The sequence below is a fragment of the Diadema antillarum genome, unplaced genomic scaffold (genome assembly GCF_040938485.1).
Source record: "Diadema antillarum isolate AM-2024a unplaced genomic scaffold, OU_Dant_1.0 seq00000429_RagTag, whole genome shotgun sequence".
NCBI classification, from domain to species: Eukaryota; Metazoa; Echinodermata; class Echinoidea; order Diadematoida; family Diadematidae; genus Diadema; species Diadema antillarum.
In genome coordinates, this window is record NW_027271410.1 from 586,619 (window position 1) to 611,455 (window position 24,837).

A 24,837-nucleotide genomic window follows, 5' to 3' on the forward strand; every position below is an offset into this window, starting at 1 on the left:
CATAGGATACTCAATTTATACTCTTCCAGTTGGCGAGATAGCCCAACATTATGATGTTAATTATCATTTTTATGCTGATGATATACAGTTATATATTTCTTATGACCCGAAGACTCCAGGAGCTTCTTTTAATGCCATCACTAAACTTGAAATGTGTATTTTAGATATTAAGAAATGGATGGTAGCAAATAAGTTGAAACTGAATGATTCGAAGACTGAGTTTTTTGTAGCAGCTTCAGCCCACAATCTGCGCGGTCTTTCAAACATTCAGCTCAATGTTGGTTGCACACTAATTAGCCCCTCAGAAACAATAAGAAATCTTGGTGTTATTTTTGATTGTCGAATGTCAATGTCTCAACATATTTCTCAAATTTGTAGTACTGTTACGTTTTATTTAAGAAATATTGCTAGGATTAGGAGATTTATTGATCAATCTGCATGTCATAACGCAGTGCGTTCTTTAGTTCTATCCCGTATAGATTATTGTAACGGGCTTCTCTCTTCCATTCCTTCAACTCAACTGGATCGTGTGCAGCGACTTCAAAATTGGGCAGCCCGATTAGTGTTTCAGGTTTCTAGGGACTACCCATCTCAGCCACTTCTGAAGTCGTTGCACTGGCTTCCTTTGAAGCAACGGATAATTTTCAAATTAGTTTTGTTTGTTTATAAAATCCTTAACGATCAAGCTCCGAAATATTTAGACGCCTGTTTGACTTTATATACACCTACTAGAAATTTGAGGTCATCTAGTGATCCGCTTCGTCTCACATACTCTGTTACTCGCACCTTAGCCGGTGATAGGACATTTACTGTGTCTGCTTCAAAGCACTGGAACAATTTACCACTTACCGTTAGACAGTCTCCATCAGTCAGTGTGTTCAAAAAAGCCTTGAAAACACATCTTTTCAGTAGCAACTAGTTCGTAGCTGTATATATAACATTTATCCAATTATACATACTGTCGTACATGTTTTGAATTGATTGTAAGCGCTTTGGGCCTTGTGGGAAAAGCGCACTATAAATAATAGTAATAATAATAATTTTTAAGACGCAAATTGTTGAAGAAACGGTACTTCATCGATATCATGATGATTATGTAATCAAAACAATGTTCGATGTCACAAACCACAATATGTATAAATAGAAACGTTATTTGTTTGAATACCCATATTTTCAATCTGTTTTTATCAAACACCATAAGATATTATTAAAAGCATGTACATAATGTCAGGACTGGACAAGTACAATGCTGTAAAAGAGAAATATCGTCCTCAAAAACAATAACGCGTATATTGATGTTGAAGAGAAATTATAAGAAAATTTTGATGTTAATTTTATTTTCTGCAAACTCAAGTTCACGGAAATTCATGTGAATTACGGTGCAAGTGTGCATTTAAAGCATTCTTAATCCGCTTGTCATGTTCACTGCATTTTTTTTTTCTTTCACTGCAGAATTTATGGTTTTCACTTTTGTGGTTCCAATTTTACTACATGACTGGGGAGGTGGTACCACGAAGGTTTACCAGGGAGGTGGGGGAGCACTGCACAGTTGACCCATTGGATTGTTGAAGTCGTAAAGGGCAGGTGATAGATTCTTGTCCAGTCGTTTTGTAGTGAATAGAAGTACATGGCGGTTCGTGTGGACGTACAATAAGTATGAATGCTATAACAAACGACTGAGATAGGTCCATTCTGACAATTTACATCGGCCCATGATTTCGCTACGTAGCACACTCGCGTAGACGAAAGAGTCTTTTATGGTGAGCTGAAGTAGATTGTCCAGCTCCAGTGATACTGATGGTCCTATGTGTATTCCGTCGGCTTCACCGTAAAGGAAACTGAGATTTGCATTATATTTCCAACATCGTGATATTTTCGCTATGGCAGCGGCAGGAGGGAAGCCTGGCGTTGCTACTGCTGTCAATGCAGGCTACGGCTCACAAATTGAAGGGAAAAAGACATCTTACTGGAAGAAGAATTCGAGTAAAGTTCCCGGAAGGTAAGCAAACTGTATTGACTATCGTAGACGTAGTGTAGGCAGCAGGCGCAGGTTCCCATTCATTGCATTTCACGGGATTGCAGTCGTGCAGTGAATGTTATTGGTTGGCTATGAATGTTGATATTCGATAAGCTGGTCACTGACTTGTTCACTGTCACTGCTCACTAGTGTCAGCCTACCTAAAATCGTTTGGCTGTTAACGCATGTCTATTACCGATGGACATGTCCTGATATCTACATTTATCAACAAAAATGCACTGGGACAAAGCCTAACATTATCGCAGTAATTTAACGGTGTTACTGTCACAATAGAAGTTTCTACTGATTACTGTTATCAATCATTAAAGAAACGATATTAAACAGCTAACAACAGTTTCATCTATAATTTAAATTCATTAAAATGTGCAGTAAAAATATAAAGTTATATATTGACTGCTGCCAGCAATTGTTATGATGGCACAGCATCATTCCACACTTCCAATTGGTATTGTATCATTCCAACACATTACTGTAGGGAGACGTCTACAAGCACTGAATATGGAATTGGAAATAATCATCTAATAATGGAATGTAGACTAGACAGCTGTATCGCGTTGTATGGATCTCACGACACGTTTTCAGCCCCTCTGGCTGGACCTCCGCTCTGGCTGTAGTGTAGCCCTGGGGACCGCGCCGCAAGGCGCGGTCCTGGCGGCTATCTCGCAGCTGAGCAGGAGCAAAAATCACCAATAACTCCCTATTGCCACATTCACGGCGATTTCACAAATAAAGCATGGCTAAATTTCTATCATAAACACAATGACAATAAAAGATGAAATATATATTACCCGATCGACTTGTTTCTTCTCACCAATTTATCTGGAAACTGCAAAATTTTCCACATTTTTTAGGAGTAACTGAGTAATAAGCGGCCTGCCCTACTAGAGGAGTGCCTTGCTGCCATTTTGAATGTATATCCATTAGTACGCATCTACGCATGCATATTATTATTATTATTATTTTTTTTGTACGCGATTTCTTCGGCGCATTAGCGGCACGATAAAAAATTGCAACATCATGTAGCGAGCAATACAGCTGTCAATGCACTGCACTGCATGCATGCTGTGCGCATGTGCAGGTGATTGTGAGTTTTAGTGAGCATCGGTGAGCTGAAGATATTCGCCTTATAAGACAACATTTTCTGCATCATAAGCAATGAAATGCATCAGACAGTCACCGATTGGAATCATTTAGGTTTAATCGACCCATGTAAGTATTCCTAGTAGTTTTTGTTGAAAAATTAAGGAAATATAGCGCCGCAACGGCACCCATTTCGTACAACTCTTAGATCTTAATGCAAAAACGGCGCAGCTGCCACACTTCGTGCGGTGGCTGTCACAGTTAGCTGTAGTGTGGACGTTCTACAGCTTGACTACAGTAAATTATAAGATCAGTCTGTATCTTGTCGTCGAGGATATGTTCCGCGGAGACTATGTCTGACTTAACGGAATCCCCTCCGGAGAGCCGTAAATGTCAAAAAATGATAAATATTAAAAAGCTCCTCCAGACAGACAGATATTTCTGTCTAGCATACAGTGTATAGCCTATAGGCATGACAAATGTACCACTCAGAGTTTATTGCTAGACATTCACCAGTAAATTTTGCTTTATCACAGATATTTGTCTGTAAGCTTAAAGGTTGACACTACACTGCTACAGTCTTGTTGGCATTGACCATGGTCTGTGTCATGACAGCATTGACTGCACCGTCATTGGTTGGTTAACACATGCCATGTGTGTACGTTGTGGCAACCGTAACCCCATACTGTGTACACTACACTGTAGTGGAAAGACAGTTTGCAGAAATAGCAATGACTCATTACATGATTAGGCCATCTTTTCAAACTGCAAGTAGTAAATTTGCTGGCTGGATGTAAAGATGTACTCATCAGACAGTGCATTTATTTATTTGTTTATTTATTTTTTAACGCGCTGCATGGCAAGCAACTCATGACATGACTGCTTACATGTAAGGCTACAAATGTTTTATGACCTCTCAGGGTGCTACATAACTTTTTTTCTTTTTTTTCTTCAAGCAAGCAGATTTCAAATTTGTTGCAGAACACTTGCTCAAACATGAATTTTACATGCCCAAAACGAAAGTCAAGAAATGTTAAAGAAAATGATGTAGAAAACCACTTGTAAGTCAAGGGCTTAATAAAAAACATTAATCATTTGAACAAACAGCAGGTACATTGATTTGCATGCTTAGACATATTGGAATAACAAACTTAGTTTGATCAAGGCTTGGTGTTGAATTGCATTGGGACTTTAAGTGTTGGAAAGTTGCTGAAATGAAATTAAAGTGTGTTGCATTACTAAGCAGTCATTATATGTGGTTCTGTATGGTTGACTTCGTGGATTTGTGGGGGGGGGGGTGGGAAGAACAGAAAAAAAACACATTTGCTTGCCCAATTCGGGCAAGCATTTTTTCTCATTGTTCTAAAGCACTTGCCCAACTTTGATTTTCACTTGCCCCCTGCTATCGGGCAAGTGCTTATGTCACACCTTGCCTATGCATGCAAATTTCGGAAGTGGACTTGGGAAATCAAGTGCCTATTGAGATGATATGAGTGCCGCAAAAGAGCAAAATAATTCTTTAATGATAGAATTATCCAGAGTGATAGCACCAACATTAGTGCATCTTTCAGATCCTTTTGTTGTGGCAGGTCACAAATAAGTGCATGATTGTTGGAATACCTTGCTTTTTACCACATAGTACAAAACAGACCAAAGTGATGCAAAAGAAGGAGAAACTTGAGATGATTTAGGAAATTATTTTTTTTTTTAAAGATAAATCCATATTAATCATTTATTTTTGATGTAGTGTTAAATGCAAAACCCAGTGATTCCGCAACAGATCAGTACCGTATCCCATTGATTTGTTGAATTCTTTTTAATCAGGTTGGTAATGATATATTATTTGTATGGTATTTTGTACAAACTAAGTTGCAGATTGTTTGTATGTTACATAATTTACATAATTTATATTTTATTGTTCGGATGCACTATTTATGAGGCATTATGGCAATGGGCTTTTATACCTATCTCGCTCTCTCCTATCTCTCTCCCTCTCTCTTGCCCTCGCTTCTTTCTTCCTATCTCTCTCTCTCTCTCTCCCTCTCTTCAAACTACTTTTACGCGAAATAGCGCAACGTTTTAAAAATCGCCATCTAAATAATGGTTCTCAGGGGTGTACAGAGTTTATTGGTTGTCTTTAGAGATCTTTCTGCAATATTCATACCTCTACATCAAAAGAGTATACCAAGCAATATGACAATGTCCGTTTGATACGGTTTCATGGGGCGCCCTCCCCGTCCATCAGTGGTCATAATGATAATCATGCGATCGAAATTTAATAAGCCACATTTTTACAATATTTTTGTTGTGCAATAATTATTCCTGAATGTTATGATATTGTAATATTTTCTGTGAGTTTTTGGAATGTTTTTTTTTCTGATCCATATATTTTGTGTGTATTTCACATCTGCATTCATAAGATTGATATTTTATATCTATTATACGATTTATATGGATAAGGTAGTTTGGTTTTTATCTAATTTTGATCAATAATGATGTACAGTATTGTTAAAAAGATAGCAAAGTTAAGAGATTATATGGATTGAAATGATGATTTTGATAGAAATAGAAGATGAAAACAAATATATTTGATATTTTATATCTTTTTGCATATCTCTTCCCTAGTATTCTCTTCTGTCTCTTTCTATCTTTCTTGCTATCTCCTTTTTACAAGTACCCCTTCTGTGTTTCTCTCTCTCCGTCTCCATACACAAGTGTTTGATATCTCTTGTTATCACTGCCCCCTTAAATTATTTCTCAGCACATGTATAAACAAAATATAAAAGTTGTTGCAGAAGTATAATGATTTGTGTGTTTTTATATATGGGCAAGTCCAAGATAACACGCGCGTTACGTATGGGACATTCAGAGACTTTTATGACCTGAAAAATTGTGTTAATGGCTTTTGATCATATTAAACTTTATCATGGTGGTTGATATCTAGGAGAAGTATAATCATGCAAAAAATGGAGAAAAATTACCTTCACAATTATATTCTAGAAGAGAAAATATGTGCCGTTACGTATGGGACCAGAAAAATATTGTTTTTTTGAACAATTTTTTCAACCTCAAAACTCTCTGAAAGTGTTTCATTCTACTACTTGTAACTCACTGTGATGAAAGTCACAACACTCAAGATTATCACAGGTAAGTTTCGTGTCATTAGGCAAAAAGCTCTAATTACAGGTTCTAATTAAAGACAGACATGACGTGTTACGTATGGGACAGTTACGTATGGGACAGTTTGTCCCCCATTCATTTAGTGTGTGAAGAACCATGTTTATGGGTATTTTGCATAATTATTGAAGTAAAATCAGTTGAAACTACTCAAATACTGATCCAGATTGTCAAGGAAACAATATTCCCCAAATATTCACCATCCTAATCATATTCAATCATATTTTTATATTTTTATGACCAACCTGAGTATGCATGCCCTTTGTCCCCCATTCGTTTAGTGTGTGGAGAGACATGTTTATGGGTATTTTGCAAAATAATTTTGCAAAATACCCATAAACAAATTTTTGCATAATTATTGAAATGGAATCAGTTGAAATTACTCAAGTACTGATCCAGATTGACAAGGGAACAATATTCCCCAAATATTTACCATCATAATCATATTTAATCATATTCTATATTTTTATGACCAACTTGAGTATGTATGCCCTATTTTTATCAGGATAGTTACTACTGAAAAATTGAATAGTTTAGAGTGTTTACTTCCATTGATGAAGGGCAGTTTGCCATTTCGTTTCAATAAAAAAAACAACTTGACACAAGAAATATTAATTTTCATAAATAAGCAATACCTGCTGCATGGAACCCCAGTGATCGAGTAGATATATGTCTGTCTAGCAATCAGGTCTCATTGATTCGAGTCACACCTCAGTATGTATACCCATGAATTTTGTCGTGGCTATTATTGAAACCTGAATAAGGACAATTTGTGTATCACTTGCAATAAAAAAAAAAAAATCATTTTACTTTATATTTTTTTTAATATTTATATCACAACCATTTCAATTTGGATCTCCATCACTAAACTTTGAATTCCTCTAGTCTTAGGATTGTATGCTCTTTAGTAATTCATATAATTGGTTTCCAACCATCTCATTAAATGTTGAAAACTGAATCCCCATTTCTACAAAAAACTATACCATCCCTTTAATGCTGATTTTTCATTGTGTATTTTGCCATTTCCCCCCCCCCCCTTTCTGAAAATTGTTCAGTCAAGTACATGTATTGTTTAAAGTGTCTATAACTCAAAAAGTAGCTACAATGTTGGGATGCTTTCTTCAGGATGATTGACCATTTGTGTACTGAGAGACCTTCCCAGCCAGCTACATGCATTCACATGCATTATGTATGAGGATGTCCCATACGTAACGCATTTGTCCCATACATAACATTATTTCAATGCCTAATAAAAAATATTCCTTTTACTGTTTTTTCTTTTTGCTATGGTAGTTAATTTCTCTAAATGATAAATTAGAACTTTCCAAAAGGGCATTAATATAACCTTAGCAATTTCAGAAAAAACCTAAAAAAATGACCTCAATTTGTTACGTATGGGACATCTCATGATAGGACACGAGCTAATTTGCATAATCATTTGCATAATCCCTAAATTTTCATACCAAGTTAAACTATTTGATGAACTTCTTTTGTCCACATATTAATCAAATATCATTTGCTTTCCTTTGAATTGATATGAATTTTTATAAATGTCCCATACGTAACGCTGTGTTTCACATTTATGCAAATGAAGCCCTTGAAATTTGCATAAATTTACGTAATATAATTTTTTCCTCCATGGAAATCAAAACTTCAACTCATAAGCTTCAAAATGATACCAAACATGTCAATATTGAGCAAAGATGAAATTTTGCCTTCTGGGGGGACCTTATCTTGGACTTGCCCATATATATATATATATATATATATATATATATATATATATCTCCGTTTCCATACACGAGTGTTTGACATCTCTTATATGTTATCACTGCCGGCCTATTTTTTTTTTTTCAGCACATGTATTTGATGTAAACAAGATGTAAACAAAATTTGAAAGTTGTCGGAGAAGTGTAATGATTTGTGTATTTTTGATATATTTTTGTCTATACGTTTGTGTATGTATATGATGGTGATATGAAGATTATGTATAATTTTCCTAGCATATTTCTCAATGTGTGTGTATAAGTGTATTTGATTAATTCTGCTATTTTGGTTATCAGGTGGCTTTCTATATGTATGTATATAATTGTGTAGTTTTATCTTTTAATCGTAGACTGATTGTATGATTATGTATGTTACCATGAAATGAAATATTACACTGTACAAAATTCTGCAATTCAGCCATGTTCATGGTTGCAAATGAATTTTTTTTAATAAACCATTACCATTACCATTACCATCAAAGTTTTGAAAGTAGTCATCTGCCTGTGACAGGCCATGACTGTGATACTCTCTCGATTGTTGCCATGACAGCATAAAGCCAGTCCATTCCAAGTCTCCTCAAGTGGACGTCATACAGCAGCAACCGAAGGGGCGCCGCTCCCCCAGCAAGTCCAAACACAAGAAGGACTCCTTTGCTGACTTTGACGACAGTACTTCGGATGCCTGGGAAGTGAATGATGACGAACTCATGTTTTTGACCACGAGAAAACTGTCGCTCGAAGCGCAAATGTCTTCAATTGGACAGGCGCCAGCGCAGGACTCGAGAGGTCAGAGGTCGAGATTGTCGTCGGACAGTAGGGCTTCACAGGAACGCTCAGGGGAAAGCGACACCACAGTTACAAAGGGAGAAGCGCTGAAGATAAACGTGCCTTCATCACAAAACACTCAAGGTATGAAAATAGTTTTAATTTTTACTGCCTTGGAAGCTTTTAGTGTAATAAACAAATCAGTTGTAATTTTTACTGCCTTGGAAGCTTTAAGTGTAATAAACAAATCAGTCATTGAGAGTAGCTTAGTGATGGTATCTTCCTAAACAGTAGTAAGTACCTTTCTGTTAGACTTACGAATGATTTTCACTTTGCTATCAAAGATGTGCTTTCCCACAATAGGTGAAGTGATGAATTGTTAAAATTATGGTCATATCTCTTCAAACATGGCTATGTACCATATTGTATGTACACCTATGTGATTGTAAAAAGTCCAGGGTTATTTTACTTACCAACTGTATTTCTTTAACAAATGTCAAGTTTTATGCAGTCAGTAGTCAAGGGATCCATTTATCCTTGCTCTCCAACGTTGCATTTTGTTCAGTGAGTCTATGTGTGTGTGTGTGTGTGTGTGTGTGTAGGTAGGTTAATGCTTGATTCTGCCAATGTAGTTGACAACATAAAAAAGTTTCTTTATGTTCTTCTGTAAAATGAAGGCACACTACAGGCACGATATGACATTTTGCTTGAGTATATATTGTGTTTTTACTTCACAGAGCCACATTCACCAGGCAGGCCAGAGTTAATAGCTGCAGAACGATCATCCCAACAATTCTCCACGGCAGCGCAGCACACGAGCGGATCGCATCTTGACACCCTCGAGGCTCCGCGGCCGTCCACCCCCATCCGCGTCTCCACAGAAGCGGTGCCAACAGACAGGCAGGATGAAAAGACTGCCAAGTTCTGGGCTGTCCTGTCAGCACCAAACATGGAAATGGGTAACTGCCCTTAAAAGTGTTATGATTGATTTTGAAATTGAACTCTTTGATAAGTTAAAGGCTGATTTACTGTGCTATAAGCCGTATTGCAAACAAGGATACATTACTAATAATCAAATATGACCTGTCATTTAGAAAACCTGCTGAAGTGGTTGGACAGAAACTTTTGTGATTTTGATAATATCGGTATCATGTAGACTTTCAAAGCTTTCCAGTGATATAAAAATTGGCCAACTTCCATTTCCAATAGCCTATCACAGTAATGAAAAAGTAGCAAGGTACATTTCTCTTTTTATTTTCTATATTTTTTTTAATGAAATAGAGATGAAATCAGTTAGATGCTGTCCAGCTTGCTGGAGGCATTTAAGCTCGCATTTATAAAGGGAGACATTGTAGTGAGCTACATAGAAACTTGATACATTTTCAGTACGAAAATGTTGTGAGACATTGAACTTCAGACAGGATGTAGTCTAGCCAGATCACCCTTTTACAGTTTTCTTAACAACATGTTCTCTATCAGGTTATACGCGGAAAAAATCACAATATGTAGAAATGTTACATGGCTCTCTTTTGCAATTCTCACCAAGTTCAATACAGTTTCATCTTTGAATGCAATGCGAAGTCAGGAACTTTTGATGCAAAAAAATGATCTTCTATATTGCTTTAGACATTATATTTAGGATGCTTTAGTCATCATGACATGTAAAGCTCTGTACAATTCACATTCTGTATACGCCATATATGTAGCGAGTCTAAATTTTAGCGAATCGGGACTTCCCAATGATTTCGCCAGTGGGTAAATATGCAAGCGTGGGGTACAGTACTGAACAGAGAAATGTATAGATTTGTACGTGCACGTCACATTCATCTCGGGATCAGAGTCAATATTTTTGTGTGTTTTTAAATTCACGAATAGCATCTGACTCGCAAAATTCAAAAAAATAAAAACCTTGCAAAATATTTGGCATATACAGCAAGATGCCGTATAAGATGACATATATTTGTGGTACCTTTCTAAAAATCATGATGCTGTTTTAGGTCGTTTTATCGAACATCGCTGTGCATCTGTTTTTGCTGTACATACCTTTAAGTACATGGAGTGATTCCCCCTATGGTGGGCAGAGTAAAAACATTGTGACTGACATCTTAAAGGAATAACCAATTATGAATGCTCTGAAACACTAGTGTGCTGTCTGTATTTCCGCAGAGACGTTAAGAAAACACAGCTGGGCTGGTATACCGAAGACAGTACGTCCAACAGCCTGGAAGGTCCTATCAGTAAGTACTGTTGAAGACATTGCTTAACATTGTGGGAGCTCAATTGTAAAAATTGTCCAACTTTGCCAACTGAGTTACGGAGCTCTTAATCATGCAGAAATGTTGGCAGTTATGCTGTGACTATCAAGAAATATATGATTAAAGGAGGATTAACCTCAGAGAAAAAAAAAATCACCATGTTTCTAGGGCTTTAATTTGATATGAGCATGGAGTCATTATCTGCTTCTGAGGTCACATCTGCACTAGCTGGTGCTTGTGAGCAGTGGTGATGCTCATGATTCTGTTAAATCATAGAGCTACTACCTCCATGGTTAAACCGAACCTGAATTGTGAAAACTAAGGACTAGTGCCTTCTTGTAAATCCCTTTGAAACGTCACCCCTACAGATCTGCCTTTTGATTCAAGTGTTAAGTTTGAGCAGAAGTAAGGCAAAAGATGGAAAGGTGTGGGGCTTCAGTGTGCCAGATGTTTAATGAAGAGTCAGAAAAGAAAACATATACAGTGGACTCCTGTTATAACGAAGTCCTTGGGACCGGCAGTTTTCTTTCGTTATATCGGAATTTCGTTATAACCGAACAAATAAACAATAGAAATTCATAGAGTGGATGACATCGCAGCCCAAATTTTTACTTCGTTATAACCGGAATTTCGTTATAACCGTGTTCGTTATAACGGGAGTGCACTGTACATGTGGGCCAGAGAGTAGACATGCCTTACAACCTACAGTTGTATTATAAACACTTTGATTACTTCTTTTGTTTATCATCCTTGACTGGCAATGTATCAAGCAATACAGTAAGGCAGCCTCAGTACTGGTGGAAGTAGAAGCCCTATAATTGCATTGTTTACTTTTGTCACCATTTTTGTTTTATTTGTGGCCTACTTCTATGTTATGCTATGTGTCTTTATCTCTCACTTTCTCTTCAGGGGTACCTACCAGCCAATATAGAGCGTAGACAATCGACATTAGATAGGAAACGCGAAGAGTACTTTGGCTTTGTAGATCAGTACTACGAGACCAGGCATGATGCCCAACACAAAAACATGTTCCACCAGGTATTTTGATGTTCATCATTTTGTTGTTGGTTGTTGTTGTTGAAGCATGTGCTCAATTCTCTCCCATGCCTGTTGCCAATTTGCAGGAAGAATAAAGAGAGATGCTATGATTTTACATTAGTTGCACATAATTTGTGTTTGTACTAACTACTGTTGTTTAAGAGGTTTATAAACAAAAAAGAAAGATACAAATGCTGAGTTAAGTTGTAGTATTGAAGCTTTTTTGATGGACCTTTATTGAGTTTATTCTAGATATTTGTAAATGCCTAGATAAGTGTCAACCGTAATCAATATTGCCAATGCAGATATCAATCACTAAGTAGTAATGATATTGTGAAGTGACAGTAAATTTTGGGGATGCATCACAGGTGTGTTTGCCAATTCTTCTCTAACCCTTTCTGTGCCAGCAACTTTGGAAAGTGTGTACAATGCAATAGAGTTTTCTTTGCCGATTGGTACTCAAACCACTTAAAGGGTTAATTTGTATGTCTATTAAAACTATGAATGTATTATTTTCCTTTCTTTCAGATTCATATTGACATTCCAAGGACCAACCCCTTAATACCGTTGTTTCAAGAACCAGTTGTTCAAGTGGTGAGTTCATCATCAAATGTATAGTCATACATATATCGTCGCTGGGGCGACAAGACCTCATATCTGCAAAATGTCAAATGTTCAGGAGAACCGAAAAACATGGCGGCCAAAACACTATGGCGAATGGGATAGCCTTTCCTTTGACATGCCGTGGTGGATCCATTTGTGGGGTAAGACTGCTAGGATTTGGACAGGACATCACTTAACTAATTATTTGACCATTTATCCAAAAGAAGTCATTTTCACCAAATTTGCAGATACAAGGTCTTGTCACCCCTGCGACGATATACAATCGTGTAATTGTACAAATCAAAGACAAGTAAACAAGTATGTCTGCAATAGGGCACATGCAGTAAAAGCACTGATTTACATATTATGTCCTTTTTATGCATTTGTTACCTCCGCCAAGGGAGGAGGTTATGTTTTCGTTACCGTTGGTTTGTTTGTTCGTTCGTTCGTTCGTTTGTCTGTGCGCAAAATAACTCAAAAAGTATTGAACGGATTGGGATGAAACTTGCAGGAAAGGTTGAGAATGACACAAGTACCAAACGATTAACTTTTGGTAATGATCCGAGAATTTTTGGGGAATTTATGAAGGATTTTTGATATTTTGGCAGGTAGGGTCAATGAACTTGGGAGTTCAGGCTGGGCGTATTTGAGGTTTGCATGCGCGCACTAAAGTGTGTGCCCTAGTTTCTGCTAGGGCGAGGCGTGCCACGCATCTGAGAGTTTATGACGTAACAAAGGCTTCTATATTGGGGATCTCGGGCAATTTTTCAGTGGGTGGAAATCACAGATCTCCATATGGAAGAGCAAGACCATCGATGGAAAGTAACTCCTTGGCGGAGGTCTGCGCTCTCGGAGTGCTTTTCTAGTTTACTTATTTATTCATTTATTAATTTCGCCTTTTTTTAGGGGGGGGGGTGGGGAGGGTACTATAATACTTTTTTTTTTTAGCTATTTGAAATGTAGATGTAAGCAAGGCATAGGTCTTGAGTACAATGTTTCTAGTGATAAAGTCACTCTGAATCTACATACCCTGTGACTTTTCTGAAAAGTTGTGATAGTTTTAAGTGGTTGAAATAAGCCTTTGCAGTTGCTACAGTTTCTATACTGCATGTGATGTGCTTGTGTATGTGTGTTAGGATGGGGATGGGGCAAAGAGAAAACCAATGAAGCAGCCAAATGCAGTTTTCTAGGTAGTGTGAAAGTTTGCAGGACCTAGCTTTCATAATTATGAACACTTATTCCAGGTCATACAGTATATGCTGTGTACGGTCATGAATTGTTGGCATAAAATCTCAAACTCAAAGTCCTTTTAAATAGGTCATCTCTGTGTTGAAATGCTGTCATTGTGAAACAATGTACCACGGTGTCTTGTGTTTCATGGTTGATAATCACCAACCATGGACAGAATTTGAATCATTCTGTAGAGATGAAGACTGAATTCAGCTCTTTCCTTGACTATTCAGATATTTGAGAGGATACTCTACATATGGGCCCTGAAGCATCCCGCCAGCGGATACGTCCAGGGCATCAACGACCTTGTCACGCCCTTCTTTGTGGTATTCTTGTCAGAGCACATTGGTGAGTATCAAAAAGCACCCCAAATATTGCCGCATGTCTCCAAATGTTACAATGCATTGTGGGATTGTGACGATAGCGTAAATGCTCTGCTATGAAATGTCCAACACTGTCATTTCTTGAGTATGAATGCAACAACTGCTTTGCATTTCTATTTTTGGCAAGATACATTGCAAGTGGGTAGATTTGTGTTGAAACCGCATTGCCAGCTGTTCAGAAAGAATGCTGTCGCAGGCTCTCTGCACACAAAGCTGTTATGTTTGTAGCCTAACCTGGAGTTGCATATAGAGGGGATGCAGCCTGACTTTGTAGCATGTCTATTGTTGTATGAGGGTGGCAGAAGCCTAACCATGAATACAAAATTGCACAACCCATGCAGGTACAGTGGACTCCCGTTATAATGAAGTCCTTGGGACCGGCAGTTTTCTTTCATTATATCGAAATTCTGTTATAACCGAACAAATACACAATGAAAGACATTGGGTGGATAATGTTCCGGCCTGAATTTTTACTTTGTTGTAACCGGAAGTTTGTTATAACCGTGTTCATTATAATGGGAGTGCACTTTACTCAGTACTGCAGTAATGCACAGCAAGTGTTTCACCATGCTGCTAGCAGTCATGCTCCGAAGATGCAACCCAAAGGTGAACCCACTCTGACCACTGTTCATTAACAACAGCTGCATTCCAGTTTAATTCCTCTGCTCAACACTGTATATGCATATATTTAGCTAGTCCAATTTTTCACAAATCAGGACTTCCCCAAAATTTTGTGAGTGGTAAAATTTTACGATCATGGAGTGCAGTAATGAACAGAGAAATGTGCACATGCACATAGCATTCACATTGGGATCAGAGGTAATATTTTTAACATGATAAATTCGTGATTAGCAACCTTGTTTGTAAAGGTGTACGAGGAAGCAGTTATTAAGGTCCTGTTTACCTTTGGGAGCAGTGATTTTAAAAATGTTCAAGATATCACTTTTGATGATATGTGTAGGTCAGTTGTATCACAAAACATCCTACCATATAGAATTTTTGCAAGAAAGCCTAAAATATAAGGAGATATCACTATTTTTCTCATTAAACCATAGCTGTAGACAGTTTAGTCTGGAAACTATTGTTTACCTTTTGTACTGTATATTTAACAATGCTTAACATCGATTAAACGAGTTCAAATTTTTACATTGGTTGTTTGTATCCCTAACTCACATTTTAGAACTATTTTGAAGCACCAATTCTGGGTTTGTGTTTCTTCTGCAAATGGTAAATCATGCCTTTAAGACACACAAAGAGGGAATGAAGTTTCAATGTGTTGGTAAACTGCTCTATTGCTCGACATCCACCAGGTGGCCAAGACATCGAGACGGTGGAGAAGTACAAGGGCATCAACAGCCTGCCGAAGGAGACCCTGCGGGAGATCGAGGCAGACAGCTTCTGGTGTATGAGCAAGCTGCTGGACGGCATCCAAGACAACTACACCTTTGCACAGCCAGGCATTCAGCTGAAGGTGGCCCAACTCAAGGAGCTTATACAGAGGATAAATAGTGAGTACTGTGTCCGAATGAAATGGCACATATGCAATATAGTGACCAAAAGCAACAAAAATAATGATCCATTGTGAGTTTTGCAGTTGTGTGCTTCAAGTTGGCAATCAGACTTGATGAAAAAAACAAAAGATAACTTAATCATTGTGAAATGTGTTTCTTGTTTTTCTCCATCTGGAATACTGCCCAACGTTCTGCACTGAACTAAGTGATCAGGGGTCCATTTAATGAAGTCGTCACATAAAAGTCCGTTAATACATTAATCTCAGAATGGCCAAAGTCACTCATGTATAGCTATGTGAGACTTTCAGAGAGAAGTAAAATCCATTTCATGAAGTCTCTCATAAGTGTGTTTTATGAACGAAAAGTCTCTTATAAGACTTTCATGAAGCAAACCCCAGGTGCCTTAATGCATACATTGTGGGTATGTGGGTTGGACCACTTTGCTGGGTAATACATCCTGCTCTTTGTCATAAATGAATTAAGGGGAATCTTTTACGTGCATGGGTTGTGACTTTCTCACACGCGGGACCTCCATTTAATATCCTTTCCATAGGTACAGAGTGTATTGCCTCTTACTAGAGGAAACAACATACAAACACACAACATTGCTCAGCAAGACTCACTGGTCTTTGGACTCGAGCTTCGAACCCTAGTCAATTGATTCCAAGGCAGAAATGCTACCAACTGAGGCACCTCTCTGCCCATCTCAAGCAGCAGGCATTACTTAAACATTCTTTTTTTTTTCAATAGTCTGAAATATCTCCTGGTCAAGTTTGTTTGTTTTGTTTGTTCATCGATATAATGCTTTCTTTTGGTCTCTGCATCATATGTGGACCCCTCCCTGATGGACCCCGCCCTGTAGCACCCCTGCACAAGCATCTGATGGACAACCAGCTAGATTACCTCCAGTTTGCCTTCAGGTGGATGAACAACCTGCTGATGAGGGAGTTCCCCCTCTCCTGCACAGTCCGCCTCTGGGACACGTACATGGTGAGTATTGGGGTCTTGCCTCAAGAAACGAACTCTGATCTATGCTCTGGTTGTTGGGATACAGATAGGTAGATAGAAGGATAGATATTTGAATGTCTGCACAAATGGATAGATGAAAGGGGTATATGAATAGATGCACAAACGGATAGATGACAGGAGTATATGAATAGATGCACAAACGGATAGATGACAGGGGTATATGAATAGATGCACAAACGGATAGATGACAGGAGTATATGAATAGATGCACAAACGTATAGATGACAGGAGTATATGAATAGATGCACAAACGGATAGATGTTAGGGGTATATGAATAGGTGCACAAACGGATAGATGACAGGGGTACATGAATAGATGCACAAACGGATAGATGACAGGGGCATATGAATAGATGCACAAACGGATAGATGACAGGGGTATATGAATAGATGCACAAACGGATAGATGACAGGGGTATATGAATAGATGCACAAACGGATAGATGACAGGGGTATATGAATAGATGCACAAAAGGATAGATGACAGGGGTACATGAATAGATGCACAAACGGGTAGATGACAGGGGTATATGAATAGATGCACAAATGGATAGATGACAGGGGTATATGAATAATGCACAAACGGATAGATGAAAGGGGTATATGAATAGATGCACAAACGGATAGATGAAAGCGGTAGAGATATAGATGACTAGCCATAAGCTGTTGCTCCAAAATTTTGTGCCTTCTTGAGTTTTGAAGGATATGAATGTGCTCAGGATTGAGTGAAGTGGATGGATATATGGATGGATGAATGAATGAGTGAATGAATGACATAGTTGAGTAAGAAGAATGAAAAAAAAAGAGTAGACATAACAAAGGAACATAATTTGGGTACAAAACCATGTCAATTTACTGAAAAAAAAAATCTTGGCCAAATGGAAAAAAGAAATGGAGGGGCATTTCATAACAGAACACATTGATAGATGAGTGCATAGATATACCCAAAAAGGTGAATGACTTAACTTATGTCAACATCATCATAGAATATGTCACCATCATAATAGGATATATTCCTCAAAAAGTGTCTTCAAAGCATGTACTACTGTACTTCTATATGGATGAATTGATTGCAATCATCTAGTCTGTTGTTATTTAAATGAATCCTTCTGAAGGATGGAAGTACAAAGTTTATACAAAAATCAGTCACATTTATCAACTTTCTTCAAATACACAAATCTTCATGGTTGTAATGATTTCTCATAACAGAGTGAACCAGAAGGCTTTGCAGTGTTCCATCTCTATGTGTGTGCTGCTCTCCTAGTCATGTTTGCTGGGAAGATCATGAGGGAGAGAGACTTTCAAGTAAGTCATCTGTCTGGGTCATGTGACCTCACTTTGATTGCCATGATTTGTTTTGTTTTTGTTTTTGTGTTTCATTCTTAGTGCGTTTTCAAATGCGGGCGAGATTAACTGGCGTAAAGACCTGAAGAGTAGGGGTTCATGGGTAGTCCAATTCATTCGCTGCCCATTTGGTTACATATGATAACCACGAAAAGCACAAGCCATCGGACGCATGCATTGAAGCGTATGCTCATTCGTAATGGTCTACTCTAGTCGACAATCTGCGGCTGTGTGTATACTTACATAGAGATCAGCGATAAAGCTGTACACGATTTGTCACAGGGATTTTCATGAGCTGTAGGGCCTACATGTACATGTGTATTCGAAGTGGGCCAGCCTTCCCACTCCATGAATGCCTACCTACAGGGTCTTCAATGGTGAACACTTGCTTTAGATACGGGATTTAAAACATAAAGAGAGAACTCAACCAACTGACCATATTCAAATTTGCAGGTTGGAAGAGTACAGTGTAAAGTACTCCTCTTTGAGTTGTTCTTCAAGATGTTAAGAATGATCCAACAAAAACAGCAACTGTGTTCTTGTCGAGCCCACCGGAGGTGCAGGGAGACTAAGGGATCGCCTATGGCGTCTGTCCGTCCGTCATCTGTCCATCCGTCCGTCGTCCGTCCGTAACACTACAAAAACTTGAATAACTCTGTACTGATGACTTCAATGTTTGTGACCAAACTTGGATGGTAGATGTCCCTTGGGGAGTTGAAGGTCACCACAAGGTCAAAGGTCACAGACAGGGTCAACAAACTTTTAGGGCCCAATGTTAAGTTTTTACGGCGCGTTTCGATTATGGCTCATAACTTTTGATCCATATGTCCGTTTGTGACCAAACTTGGCTGGTAAATGTCCCTTAGGGAGATGAAGTTCCTCACAAGGTCAGTGGTCATAGGCGGGGTCAATGAACTTCCGGGATTTAGAAAAACATTAATTTCTTCTACGCGAATGGGCGAGACACATTTTGACACTTGCCTTGTTTATTTCTTGCCATGTGAATGATTCAATATTCAACTGTGCTTTTTAGACAAGTTGCTGCAAAGGAATCTATTCATCTACTCAATACATGTTCCCACAGACATGACACCTTGTATTGCTTCTTTTTAAGACCCTGCAATGAGGATAACAAGCTAAAAACCTATTCTTCCATTCCCCATCTAGCCTCTCTCTTAAAGGACAAGTCCACCTTCATATACATAAAGATTGAGAGAATGCAGCAATATTAGTAGAACACATCAGTGAAAGTTTGAGGAAAATTGGACAATCCGTTCAAAAGTTACGAATATTTTAAGTATCTGCGCAGTCACTGCTGAAAGAAAAGACTACTACAGTGTATGATGTCACATGCGTACAACTATATAAGGAAAATAAAAAGAGAATTTAACAAATCTTTACTTTTTGAATAAAGTGAACATTTCTTTGGCTTGCTACTGACGTATGGTAAGGGTAATATTATTCCCCCTGCCTTCTGAAAGAGAGAAGTCGAGTGTTCTTTTGTTATGCGAGAAAAATGGAAATATGTTGAATTTTCTTTATTCTTTCTTTATATCGTTGTACTCATGTGACATCACAAGCTATATCAGTCTTTTCATCCAGCCGTGACTGAGCAGAAACTTCAAAAATTCATAACTTTTTAATGGAGTGTCCGATTTTGCTCAAACTCTCACTGATGTGTTCTACTAATATTGCTGCATTCACTCAACCCACATGTCTATGCAGGTGAACTTGTCCTTTAAGAATTCCCCCATCCCGATGAACTGATTTTACTGCAAGCTGTATGGGTCTGAATATTTCCCAAGTGTTTGCGTGTGCAGTTTTCTTCCACAGTCAAGTTTCATGCAGCAGGTTTATCATTCTTCCTCTTGTTTTCCTGCGATTGCTGCTGCTCAGGGCACCATGCTGTTTCTCCAGAACTTGCCAACCAACAACTGGGGGAACAAGGACATCAGTCTCCTGGTGGCGGAGGCCTTCAAACTCAAGTACATGTTCGCCGACGCCCCGCGGCATCTCAACCAGCAGACGAAGCGGTGAGAGCGTCGCCCCATGCCATCCCCGTCCTTGCCACCAGAGTGTTCTGCACCGCACACGGGCGTTAATGAGCGTAAACGCACAACGGGCTCGTGGATAATCGGGAGCTCCTTTCTTTACGACTGACCAGCGGTGATCGATGGCGTCATCTTGGCTCCCCCTACCAGCCTGCCAAATGCTGCCAAAAATAACCCGACCAAGATTCTCATGGGAATCAGTTGATTTTTACTCTCCACACTATTTTCGAGGAGGAAAAGTAATGATGAGATATGGATTTATTTGAAATTTCCTTTGATGGTACTTGAAGTAAACCAACATCCCTGTCAATTATGTATATCTTTCTAACATTAGGCGGTGTTGCGCTGCATTTTTTCAAAATAGCACGATAACTTGGATTGCTGGGACTGACCACAGAATATGATTCTTGAAGGAAGTGCTAGCCTGCACTGAAATATCATGCTAATTTGGAATGTGTTTATTTGGTACTACATGTGCATACCCCTGGTCTCACTTATGATACCCAGTATCCTTCACATAACAAGATATGTCCTCTTACACCCTGTTGTTTCCCTTGTTAGCGGTACAAATTTTACTCAAAGATGACAAATTTGATTTCTCTGGAACTCCAATGCACAACAAATCTCTTGTCCATGGTAGCTCTTGGAAAATTTGATGTTAATGCTGTCAATTTATGACAATTTTGCGGAACTAATTTGACAGTTGTGCAGACAAAATGTGCAGGCTGGCCGTGCATGCGAGAAGTGCTGCACATGTAGGAAGTGCTGCACATGTGAAAAGCGTGTGCATGAATTATTGTGCGATTACATTGTGTGGGTGTTTCATTGCCAAAAATTGAACAAAATATGGCATTCATATGAAAAAATATTGCCCATGCATATGATTCGGATTTTGTTTGGGATCTTGCCTTTTTGCGCAATTTTTGGTGCCAGCCTGATAAAAATGACACAAATATTGTTATGGCTTGATATTGGGCAGTGTCACACCACCCACTACCAGCAACCCAAGCCCACGCAGCACTCCTCCCAAACAGGCCTGGCTATTTATTATATTCAAATTCATGAATAGTTTTCCTTGGAGTAACTAGTAACAAGCAATTTCATCCATCATGCAATACATTTCAATACCTGTCATCCAATTCTTGTGTATTTGTTGTTGCACTGTTAGGCAAGCTTCTGGCAAGCCTTCTGGTTGTCTGGAAAAAAACCTTTTTTTTAATAATATTAATGAAAGCTATTTATAAACCTGAATATGTAGATAAACTAATCTAATGCTGAAATTACAGATCCACAAACAAATAATTGACAAGTTTACTGACATACTCTGCAAGTTTTATGCATTCCCTCATGATAATCATTTCCCTCAGACAATCAGAAAGCTTGTCTGGAGCTCCGATTTTTAACAAAGCCTCTCAAACTAGAGTTACTGCGAGAACGTCCAGATACTGTCCACGTAATTTTTTTTTTAACCCTGCCTGCCCCTGCAAAATGTTGCTCAGACATTGTCGCGGTAACTTTTGCATTTTGCTTTTGTAATTTCCTGGTATTTTATTGTTCGAGATGAGGAAGAGGAATTTTGTTCTCCGGACGTTGTCGCAATGTTGCTGTAGTAAGGTCTGTTAAAACAGGGCTTATATGATACATGCAAAATTTGAAGTATTAAAAGTGTTGAGTATGCACAGCTAGATGGAAAATGCTTGTTACTACTTGTAGGTCCCTATCAGTAAACTATCCATGAAGTTGAGTACACTTGTCAAATGTCCTGAAAAAGTATTGGATAGTAACTGTTTCCAATATGCTGGTTTACTAGTGTATTCTAATGTAGATATATTTTTCTCCACACCACCTACATGTAGTAAAGAGCTATAAAAGTCACTTGTTCCTACTTAACACATAACAATACATGGGTTCAAGGTACATGCACTAATTTAAGTCAAGTAAGGCTTTGGCAACCTTTCTGGTCATCAGAAACAACTTCTGTTTTAAACGACTGTATGATATTTGAATTATGTTACTGAATTGATCTATTACCAGTAAGAAGATGTGATCTCCCTAAAATTTACCCAAAGTTTGTCAGTAGATAAAAGACTGCAAAATTTTTGGCAAAAAAAATACTGGCAATTTTCTTCTTTTTTTTTATCCAAGAAAGAACTTGTGAAAAATGATGATGCAATTGGAAAACACTGTACTCTAAAACAAGGAATGTTTGCGTGCATTTTAATTTCGCAAATCTAAGATTCGAAATTCAAGATTCACGAAAGTTCTTGTCTACACTATAGGCATTGAATGTTAGAGGCAACTCGTTAATATATCTTGCCGCGAAAAAGGCTGTCGGCTCCAATTCCCGAAAATTTCATGCCGCGAAAATTTTGTGTTTTACAGTAATTTCTTTGCTTCCAGTCATTTTGCGAGATTGAAATCGTAGGCTTCAATTTTTTTAGCATCTAACTGTTACAATCTCATCAAAGAATGGCCAGCAAAGTCAGCTAATTCACTGGCATGTTCTGATATTGTTACTGTGACTCAGATTGTCTGGTTTTGCCTTTGTCTAAATCAAACCGCTGACTACATAACAAAACCCTGCTTGAATTTTGTGTGAGATGAATATCATGTGTTCTGCCTGGATGTGTAATGACAGTCAAATCCGTGTAAGTCAACTACGCATAAAGTTGAACAATCAGCTAAGTCAGTGAATTTGAGAAGTCCCAATTTACATTCATAGCCTAATGGGTGTATTCCTCTGTACACGCAGAAGGCAAATACTGCTTTAAGTCAATGTGATTTCCTCTATCGCATCAAGATCAACTTTATATGTGGAGATGACCGTATATTTCTTCCTGAAGATGAAGTAAAATGCATCTCCTGGGGCCCGTTCATAAAACTTGTCATCAGTGACAAGTTGTCATAGATGTGACAAGCTACTGAAATCCTTGTATCTGATTGGCTGATAGCAAATTTGTCATAGAAATGTGGCAGTTGTCACTGATAACAAGTTTTATGAAACAGGCCCCTGCTTAAGACATTTTTCCTGTATTGAGTTGATTGGTCCTGCTGGACAGATGTGATCAGTGATATTAGTGAAAAGGAGTACAGTAAATTGCTGTCACAAGATCTTGGAGGACATATTACGCAGGTATTGCCTGTTTAGAGGTGTAATGTAACTCTTGATGTCCCGAGGGGAGTTCTATTTTACCTAAGAGATCAAATTTTTCAGAAGTGTACAGTAGTGAGGAAAAACATTGTCTCAAGGGGAAAATTTAACTCCCAAGGGACTACCAAGTGTTATTACAATCGGATACAAGGCAATATGATTATATTATACTATATGGTCTACATAAGTACACATCATTTTATTCTAGCTCCCTTGGCGTCCAGTCAATTTTTTTGAATGCTACCTGAGGTGACGCCACTGCATGCAACATAACAATTTTGATTCTCACTGCATTTGTCACATGATTGCATTATGAGCAATCACCGACCAGTATTTATGTAGACCATTTATTATAATCAGATGTTCATCCATATCGTTCTTGTGAGAGAAGTAATTAATTGTGAACACCAAATTTGATACCAAGTTTAGGAACATTTTACTTGGATCTCCAAGAGGTTTCCTGACATGCTCGCAGCGGCCATTCAGCCTGTGTTGTGCAAAGAAACTAATGTTTCAGTTGTTTCTTTGTGACATATTTACTTGACAATTGTACACTCTTTGTTATTCTGTCCTTCCATCATTGCTCTTACCACAGTAATGAGGCACATGTGGCCAGATAGACGACGAATGTTCTTGCCTCTGCCCCAAAGGATGTGTGTGTGTATAGCAGGCGGCGCAATTTCTGCATGTTTTTTCTTGTGTTTGACACAAATATGTGTATCTTGTGTGACTGTGTCGTGCATGGCGGTGCTTGCCACAGGCCTTGTCATGCATCCTTGGACAGAATTACAGAGTAAAGGTCCTGCAGTTTGTTTGTCCTTGTCAATGATCTTTAGACTCTGAAACCTGACTCTGAATGAACAAAACGTCAAACTGTTCCTTCAAATTAAAAGGATGGTGTAGTTTTGATTGAGATGGGAAGTCAGGTTTTAACTTTTTGCGAGATAATTGTGTGTATGAAATATTATAGAGCATGCAATTCTAAGAGAAATTAAAGGTTTATTTGATGAGAATCAATTTTAAGATGGCTGAGATGTGAAAAAAGTAAAACAAAGTGGTCCTAATAAAAGGTGACTCCCACTTTTTATTTGGACCTTTTTCTTTGGGGATATCTCAGCCATTTCAAAACTAATTTTCATCAAATAAACTTTCAGTTCCTTTTAGAATTGTGTGCTCTGTAATATTTCATATAAGTGGTTTCTGATTATCTCACAAAAAGTTAAAACCTGAATCCCCATCTCAACCAAAACTATACCATCCCTTTAAGGTTTCGAGAGCTGTTCAGTATCCCTGAATTGAACGCTCATACTGTACATTTGGTGGTATGCTTCTATACTGAGTGACAAATATAATTTTCATGAGGGAAGCACTTCTGTATTTATGATTTCATAATCGTCTGGCAAGTAGCATAGGCAG

General features: G+C 38.2%; 1 protein-coding gene across 1 annotated transcript; it reads left to right on the forward strand.

Annotated features, from left to right (window-relative positions):
* Positions 1-1,865: 1,865 nt before the first annotated feature.
* LOC139732515 (TBC1 domain family member 22B-like) lies at positions 1,866-24,411 on the forward strand. The gene is made up of 11 exons (XM_071643373.1): positions 1,866-1,999; positions 8,612-8,970; positions 9,564-9,785; positions 10,993-11,063; positions 11,991-12,119; positions 12,648-12,713; positions 14,186-14,300; positions 15,646-15,843; positions 16,709-16,836; positions 18,085-18,180; positions 20,116-24,411. The coding sequence occupies exons 1-11, from the start codon at positions 1,881-1,883 to the stop codon at positions 20,254-20,256; spliced, it is 1,644 nt and encodes a 547-aa protein (XP_071499474.1). The 5' UTR covers positions 1,866-1,880; the 3' UTR covers positions 20,257-24,411.
* The last annotated feature ends 426 nt before the right edge of the window (positions 24,412-24,837 follow it).